General features: G+C 57.5%; 1 protein-coding gene across 1 annotated transcript; it reads left to right on the top strand.

The window, feature by feature from the left end:
* Positions 1-3,463: 3,463 nt before the first annotated feature.
* On the top strand, positions 3,464-6,176 carry LOC113984190 (class II histocompatibility antigen, B-L beta chain-like; the record flags this gene model as incomplete). Its single annotated transcript, XM_039378781.1, has 5 exons — positions 3,464-3,524; positions 4,040-4,309; positions 4,953-5,234; positions 5,504-5,610; positions 5,723-6,176. Coding segments are annotated over 5 exons (843 nt in total), but the record flags the coding sequence as incomplete, so codon positions are not given.
* Positions 6,177-8,996: the final 2,820 nt, after the last annotated feature.

Below are 8,996 nucleotides of genomic sequence, written 5' to 3'. Positions count from 1 at the left end.
CAACCACCACTTTTCAATCAGACTGTGACCACCACTGTCAACCAGACTGCAGATCACCACTCTCGACCAAACTGCAACCACCACTCTTGACCAGACTGCACCACCACTCTCACCAACAGGGTTTATTTCCCCTCTCCCTTTCCTTTGGGCCCAGGGGGGCCAAAAAACACCACTCTGTTCATGCCCCAGGGTGCTGGGTTATACATTTGGGTTTGGTGGGTTAAAACCAACTGTTTGTCTGTATAATCGTACTTATTGTGTTATTTTATTAAATTGTTATTCTGACTTATAATCTCTCTTTTGGGTTGAGTTCATTTCCCCTGCTGGTTTACCTTTAAACCAGCACAGTCAGACTGCTGAAATTACCGGGGTCTTACTCTGCTCCCCATTGCTGGCAAAATCCTGGCAAGAATACTCTTGAACAGACTAACACCCACTATAGCAGAAGGAATTCTCCCTGAAAGCCAATGTGGTTTCAGAGCCAACAGGAGCCCCACAGACATGGGATTTGTCCTCAGACAACTGCAAGAGAAGTGCAGGGAACAGAACAAAGGTCTCTATGGAACCTTTGTTGACCTCACCAAGGCTTTCGATACTGTGAGCAGGAAAGGTCTGTGGCAGATTTTGGAACGTTTAGGTTGTCCCCCCAAGTTCCTTAAAATGATCATCTCACTCCATGAGGATCAGCACGGCCAAGTCAGTTATGGCAATGCACTTTCTGAGCCCTTTCTAATAACCAGTGGTGTGAAACAAGGCTGCGTTCTCGCTCCAACCCTATTCACAGTCTTTTTCAGCAGGATGCTCCAAAGGGCCACGGCAGACCTCGAGGATCAGGACGGGATCTACATTTGATACCGTACTGATGGAAGCCCTTTCAACCTAAGGGGACTGAAGGCCCACACCAAGACCTTAAACCATCTTGTCCGGGAGCTGCTTTATGCTGATGACGCCGCCCTCGTCGCTCACACAGAAGCAGCTCTGCAGCGTTTAACATCCTGCTTTGCAGACACTGCTGACCTCTTTGGGCTGGAAGTCAGCTTAAAGAAGACAGAAGTTCTCCATCAACCTGCACCTCAGGAAGTCTTCCATCATCCCCACATCACCATTGGCCAATCAGACCTCAAATCAGTCCAGCAGTTTAATTACCTAGGCAGCCTCATCTCCTTGGATGGTGAGATTGACAGAGAGATGGACAACAGGTTAGCAAAGGCATATAATGCTTTCCAAAAACTCCATAAAAGAGTTTGGCAAAATAAACACTTGAAGAAAAGCACAAAGATCAGTGTTTACAGAGCCATTGTGCTGTCTACTCTCTTATATGGGTCCGAATCCTGGGTCATCTACAGCCACCACCTGCGACTCCTGGAACGCTTCCATCAACGCTGCCTCCGTACAATCCTAAACATCCACTGGTCAGATGATGTGACCAACACATCTGTTCTAGAACAGGCAGCAGTCACAAGCATTGAGGCCATGTTGCTGAGAACACAGCTGTGCTGGGCAGGGCACGTCTCCAGGATGAAGGACCAACCACCCCCTCCCTAAGATCGTGCTCTGGGGTGAACTTGCCACCGGCTGCTGCAAGAGAGGAGCCCCAAAGAGGAGATACAAGGACTGCCTGAAACAACATCTCAGCCTTGGCCACATTGATCTTCATCACTGGTCTACTCTGGCCTCCAGTCGGGAGGTCTGGAGACACCCCATCTCTAACGCTGCTGCTTCCTTTGAGAACGCAGCAGGATCACCATCGAGGAGAAAAGACAACGCAGAAAGAACCGTGTCCTGTCGATCCCATCCAAGGAGTCTTTCTGCTCTGCCTTTTGCAACTGGACGTGTCTATCTCGTATTGGCCTCTTTAGCCACCAGTGTGCTTGTAGCAAATGTGGGCAGAGCCCTTCCCAAATCTTCGTTCATGCAGCCTAGCCATGATTTTGGATCTTAATTTGGGAGTCTGGACTCATTGGTTTATTTGGTTCTGGAACTGGTCTTTGGTTTATTTGGTTTTGGAAACAGGTATTTGGTTTCTTTTGTATTATGGGTACTTCAGGTTGCAAAGAAAGAATCTTGAAGAAATCCTTTCTGCTATTTTGGATATTAACTTGTGATTTCTGGACTTATAAGTTGATTTGGCTTTGGAAACTGGTATTTGGTTTATTTTGTATTCCTGAACCATTGGAAACAAATTGGGACCCCTTTGGAGGGACAAAGCTGTTGATGCTCCAGGGGTTCCAGGACCCTGAGGATTCCAGTGCCCACTGAAAGTGTTATTGAGGGAGATCCTCTCAGTCCCTGGATCCAGGGAGTTCCAAGCAAGATCCCTGGGATTTTATTAAGGCATTCAAAGGTTTATAAAAGCTATATAAAGGTATATAAAAGGTGTACCTAACAACATAGAAATGGAGCTCTATAATATAATATGATTGACTTATAAAAAGTTGTGATAGAACTGTAAAAGAAGAGGTGTGATGCCTCAGAGCTTTTTGGTTTTTTTTATCTTTTGTAGATTTTAGAAGTAGTGCTGTAGTGATTGTAGATTTTAATGCAGCTGCATTCTATCCCTTACCCTGTAGCATAATGTTTGCACATCCCCAACCCTGTTACCCCATCCCACATCAACCCCTCTAAATCCCGTTAGCGTGTTTAGTCTTCTTTTCAAGGTAGAATTGTAGAAAAGCCTGGACCAGAAGACATCACACAGACACAGCCACCTTCAAGCCCAGAACTCGGGAGGAGCTCCAAGGACTGTGGGTGCTGCGAAGAAGATGAAGCTGAGGAAGAAGGGGTCCCAAAGACCCCAAGCCCAATTCCCAAAGGGGTGTGTCAGGGGCAGAACGGGGCAGAAGTGGGGGGTGGAGAGATCTGGGGTTGGATGGACCTTGTTCTAAAATCCCAGAGCCACTGCCTGGGGGGTGCCCGTCGTGTGTGTTCCCCTGGCCTGAGGCTCCACTAAAGGACCTGCTCTCTTTATCTCATCTCATCCACTCCCCTGGCCTGGAGTCTTTTCCTCCGCGCTCTCTTGAGGCAACGGGGACTGGACCTACCAGGTGCTGGGGATGCTGGAAATCCCCCCCCGGTGCCGGGTGGAGCACGTCAGCCTGGAGCACCCCCTCAGCCGGGACTGGGGTACGGCCCGGCCCCCCCAGCACCGGGGGCACACTGGGAGGGGGGTGAGGGGCTCTGGGGGCTGTGGAGGGAACTAGGAGGGAGTTTAGGGGGTAAGGGAAAGGGTCTGCGGGGGAATGGAGAGGCTGAGAAGAGGTTGGTGGGTGCTGGGAGGGCTGAGAGGGGCTTTGGGGAGTCCTGGGGGCAACTGGGAGGGAGTTTTTTGGGAGCCTTTTGGGGATGGGAGCCACCTCAGCCAAGCCCAGCGCGCCCCAAACCCCCCAAAACGGCGCCGCCCGGCTGGTTTGGGGCTGTCAGCAGCTGTCCGGCGCTGGGCATGGAGCGTGTGCGGGGAGCTGGGGCCGTGCTGGCGGTGCTGGTGGTGCTGGGAGCCCCCCCGGCTGCGGGCGAGGAGCTGTCGGGTGAGCGGGGGGGGGCGAGAAGAGGGGTCAGGTGTGAAAGGGGGGGAAAGAGGGGAGAAAAGAGGGTGTGGGAGCCCCAAAAGTGAGTGCGAGGGGGGTTGGAAGGCCCGGAGTGAGTGGGAGGGTGTTGGGAGCCCCAAAGTGAGGGGGCGGGGTCTGGGGATTGTGGGGCCGGTGGGAAAGGGGTGGGAGAGGGGGGCAAGGGGGTGTGGGAGAGCAGGTAGAGGGGTGCCCTGGGGGTCCCTGGGTGTCCCTTGATCCCTGGAGCGGTTCCCTGGGGCTCTGGGGGGATGGGATCGGCATTGGGGGAGTCCCCAACCCCCCCTGTCCATCCCTAGGGGGTTGATGGGGAGATTCCCCCCCAGCCAAGAGCCGGTGCTGGGGCGTCCGTGGGGCAGAGGGGGGTGGGAAAGGGGGGTCCGGGGTGGCCCCCTGAGCTCCCACCCTGCTGGGGGGGGCTGGGGGATGATGGGGGGGGGACGGGGCACCCCCTGACCCGTGTCCTGCACACACAGGGGTGTTCCAGAGGATGTTCAAGGCTGAGTGTCACTTCATCAATGGCACCGAGCGGGTGAGGTTCATGGAGAGGCACATCTACAACTGGGAACAGCAACTGCAATTCAGCAGCGATTTGGGGGTCTATGTGGGGGACACCCCGGATAGGGAGATCCAGGCCAGGAACTTGAACAGTCTCCCAGGAAGGCTGGAGTATGCACGGTCTGCTGTGGACATGTACTGCTGGCCCTACTACGAACTTGATGCCCTGTTCAGCGTGGAGAGGAGAGGTGAGCGTGGGGCAGAGCGGGTCCCCTTGAGCCCTGCCCCGGGAATGACCCTGGAGCCCCTCAAACCCTCCCTGGGAATCAGTCCAGACCCTTCAGCCCTCCCTGTGCCCCTTCCCATGGCCTTTTGACAGATTCCAGTCCATCACAGTCTCCTCCACTCCTTCCAATACCCCCTAGTCTCTCCTAGTCCATTCCAGTTTTTCGTGATCCATCCCAGTCCATCCCAGTCTCTCCCAGTGCCCCCCCGCGTCTCCACCCCGCTGGGGCCACCGAGCTCACGCCCCTCAGCCAATCCCAGTGCGTCTCTCTGATGACGCTCCAGTTGCCAGGCAGACCCAAACCAAAGAGTTCCCTCACCACCACTCAGCCTCCCAGTCCCCATGGCTTCCTTCCCAGTCCACACCAGTCATTCCCAGTCAATCCCAGTCATTCCCAGTCCCACTACCTCCACTTCCAGACCCTCTCAGTTCATTCCCAGTCGTTCTCACTTCACTCCCACATCTCCCAACTCTCTCCCCAGTACCCACCAGCCCATCCCCTTCTACCCCACTCTATTCCCAGTCCCTCCCACTGCCATCCCAGTCCCTCCCAGTGCTCCCCAGTGTCTCCCAGCTCAGCCCAGTGTCTCCCCCGTCCCTCCCAGTGCCCCCCAGCGTGTCCATCTCGCTGGTGCCGTCGAGCTCCCAGCCCGGCCCCGGCCGCCTGCTCTGCTCTGTGATGGATTTCTACCCTGCGCCGGTGCAGGTGAGGTGGTTCCAGGATGGGCAGGAGGTGCTGGAGGACGTGTTTTCCACCAACGTGGTCCCCAACGGGGACTGGAGCTACCAGGTGCTGGTGCTGCTGGAAATCCCCCCCCGGCGCGGGGTCACCTACAGCTGCCAGGTGGAGCACGTCAGCCTGGAGCACCCCCTCAGCCGGCACTGGGGTACGGCCCGGCCCCCCCAGCACCGGGGGGGCAACTGGGGGCAACTGGGAGGGAGTTTGGTGGGTGCTGGGGGTGCTGGGAGGGGGGTTGGAGGGTCCTAAAGGGTCTGGGATGGGCGTGGTGGGATCCCTACAGGGGCTGGGAAGGGACTGGCAGAAGGTTTGAGGGACCCCCGGGTGGGCTGGGGGAGAGCGGGCCGGGCTCTGTGGGGTGCCGGGGGGTGCGTGGGAGGAGGTTTTGGGGGTGCTGACCCCCCCGGCTCCCTCCAGAGATGCCACCAGACACCGTCCGCAGCAAGATCCTGGTGGGGGTCGGGGGCTTCGTCTTGCGCTTGGTCTTCCTGGCGCTGGGGCTCGGCTTCTACCTGAGGGAGAAGGTAAAGGGGGGTCCCCAAATAGGGGTCGTGTTCCTTCCTTTGCTCTCCCACAGTCTGCGGGCCCCCCCTGCCCCCCCAACCCGCTCTCACCCCCTTTTCTCTCCCCACAGAGCTCCTGAGCCGCCGGCGGCCGCAGCCCCTCCCCGTGGCCTCGGGCCCAGCCGGGACCCCCCAGTCCATCCCCACACTGAGTTTGGGGGGTCGTGTTTCCCCCCAGGCCCTGCTTTCATTCTGACCCCAGCTGGCTGCTCCCAGTGTTCCCAGGAAAGCTTCCCAGTTCTCCCCAGTCCCTGTTATTGGGGGGCAGTGAGGGCAGGGGGGAGGGGATCCCTGTCATAGCTTTACTTCTTCTAAAAAACCAAGCAGGAATTTTTCTTTCCCCTGCCCCACTGGAAAAGAAAGATGTTCAATGGGGGAGGGGGCTTTGCCTTGGGTGACTCACACCCACAAAAGAACTGGCCCAGCCCACATTGCAGGTTGGGAGCCCTCAGAAGGCTCTGGGGGGGTGGAGTTTTTTGCTTTCTCCTGGGCAAAGGGCAAGGCCCTTCACTTTGGCCTTAACTCAGGCAAGGGGGGTGTTGGAGAGGCTCCAAGGTCCTTTTGTTCTCGGCCTGCTCATCTGGCTCTTTGCTGGTTCCCGTTTGCCTTCGTTTCCTGCGCCCTGTTCTGCCCCCAACCCGGACCTGCTCGGACTTCACGGGAGAGGTTTGACCCCCCTAGAGAGGAACCTTTTGGGGAGGAGGTCGCCCTTTCCCTCCTGCGCTCCCGTGTTGGCAGTGGCGTGTGTTCATCGGCCAAAAGGGGGAATTCCCGGCCACAGCCAGCCACAGACAGCGGGAGTTTCGTGGGAAGAGCCCCTTTTTCCCCTTTTCCACTTTTCCCCCTTTTTGTTGTTCTGCCAATACACAGATATCCTTTAAGAAAGAGCTGTTATTTTTCCTTTTTCCATACTGCCTCAACTGGAATCTCCTAATTTCCAATTTACAGTTGCTTAGAGGGAGGAGTTTGGTTTTCCTCATAACTCATCCCCCTCAGCAAAACACTTCAGTCTCACTCAACTGAGACAGAGGTGCTGCCCCATGCTCCTGCCCTTGCCATTGCACATCCCCACATCCCAGAGCCCCAGCAAGAGCCCTGAGGGATGAGGCAGGCACAGGATCTCCCTTCCCAGGGCTGGGGGTCAGGCCTTGGCCCTTTGCAAGAACAAAACAAATCCAGATGAGCTTTGTCCCCCTGTCCCACCATGTCCCCGTGCCCTTTTTTGGACTGAGCATCCTCATATCCTTTTTTGGACTGAGCATCCTCATATCCTTTTATGGAATTCCCTGCTCTGAGGGGAGGACTGATCATCCTTTTATGGAATTCCCCGCTGTGAGGGGAGGACTGGGCATTCCTGCCTGAACTGGAGAATATATAAACCTGGAGTTTCGGAACCCTTTTACCACTCGTGGGATCCAGAGGAGGACTGCAGCTCACCACTCTCAACCAGCCTGAGACCACCCCCCTCAACTGGACTGCAATCACCACTTTTGACCAGACTGCAACAGCTCTCCCACCAGTAGGTTTTTCCCCTCTCCCTTTACTTTGGATTAGGGGGGGGCCCAAGGAACAGCACTTTGTTCATGGCCCAGGGTGCTGGGTTCTACATTTGGGTTTTGTGGGTTAAGACCAATTGTTTTTCGTATGATTGCACTTACTGTATTATTTTATTAAATTGTTCTTCTGATTTAGAATCTCTCCTTTGAGTTGAGTTCATTTCCCCTGCTGGTTAACTCTTAAACCAGCACACTGGGGATGGGTTTGGGGGGGGGTGGTTTGGGGTGTTGGGGTTTGGGGGGAGGGGGGGAGACGCAACCTGGAGGCTGAATGTGGTGGGCTGGAATTTGGGGGGGTGGGGGTGGTCCAGGTCAGTCCTTGGGTGCCTGGATTTGGGGCTGGATCCCAAAATCCCCCTGTGTGTGTGTCCCCAAACCCCTCTGACTCCTCCGTGCCCCCCAGCACTACTGGATGGGGTTCTGGGGACCCCTGACCCCCCCGGGGACCCCCAAACACCCCGTGACCCCCCATTTTGTGCCCCTCAGTGACACTGGATGGGGCTCTGGGGACCCCCAAACCCCCCGTGACCCCCATTTTGTGCCCCCAGTGATGCTGGATGGGGCTTTGGGGACCCCTGACCCCCCTGGGGACCCCCAAGCCCCCTCTGACCCCTTATTTTGTGCCCCCCCCCAGTGACACTGGAGGGGGCTCTTGGGACCCCTGACCCCCCATGGACCCCCAAACTCCCCGTGACCTCCCGTTTTGTGCCCCCCAGCGACGCTGGGGCTGGGGCTGGGGCTGGGGCTGGGGGGGCTGGGGCTCACCTGTCCAACAGCCCCCTCACCTGTCCCACAGCCCCATCACCTGTCCAACAGCCCCCACACCTGTCCCACATCCCCCACACCTGTCCCACAGCCCCATCATCTGTCCCACAGCCCCCACACCTGTCCCACACCCCCTCACCTGTCCCACAGTCCCATCATCTGTCCCATAGCTCCTTCACCTGTCCCACCTGTCCCACAGCCCCCACACCTGTCCCACAGCCCCCTCACCTGTCCTCACCTGTCCCACCTGTCCCACAGCCCCCTCACCTGTCCTCACCTGTCCCACCTGTCTCACAGCCCCCCCACCTGTCCCATAGCCCCCTCACCTGTCCTATAGACCCCTCACCTGTCCCACCAGTCTCACAGCCCCCTCACCTGTCCCATAGCCCCCTCACCTGTCCCACAGCCTCCTCACCTGTCCTATAGCCCCCTCACCTGTCCCATAGCTGTCTCACCTGTCCCACCTGTCCCACAGCTCCCTCACCTGTCCCACAGCCCCCACACCTGTCCCACAGCCCCCAGCCCTGCCCTGAGCTCCGCCCTGCCTCACCTGGCCAGGCTCAACCCCAGGGCCTTCAGGTAACACACACCTGTCCCCCCCTATCTCAGGCTTCTGCAGGGGGTGCTGCAGAACTCCCCCTGTCCCTCCCCTGTCCCTCACCTGTCCCCGTCCCCCGGGGCAGCCCCTGAGGTGTCCCTGCCCCTCCCCAGGCTCCTGCAGGCCGAGCGGCGGCTGCTCCAAAACGCCGTCAGGAACGTCCTGGACGGGGAGTTACTGGGCAGGTTCCTGTACCTGAGCACCATGGAGAGGGGGGAGCTGGCCAAGAAAATCGGGACCACCCCGGATATGGTACGTGGGGAGGGGACAGGGACTGGGGTGGGACACCTGTGGGGATGGGGGAGCTGGCCAAGAAAATCGGGACAACACCAGATGTCGTATGTGGGGAAGGGACAGGGCCAGGGACTGGGACACCTGTGGGGATGGGAGAGCTGGCCAAGAAAATCGGGACCACCCCGGACATCGTA

This window comes from Pipra filicauda, unplaced genomic scaffold, assembly GCF_003945595.2.
Source record: "Pipra filicauda isolate LSUMZ 115617 unplaced genomic scaffold, ASM394559v2 scaffold1479_size12341_pilon, whole genome shotgun sequence".
Lineage (NCBI taxonomy): Eukaryota > Metazoa > Chordata > Aves > Passeriformes > Pipridae > Pipra > Pipra filicauda.
Note: the sequence above shows the minus strand (reverse complement) of the source record. Positions and strands in the feature narration are given on the sequence as shown.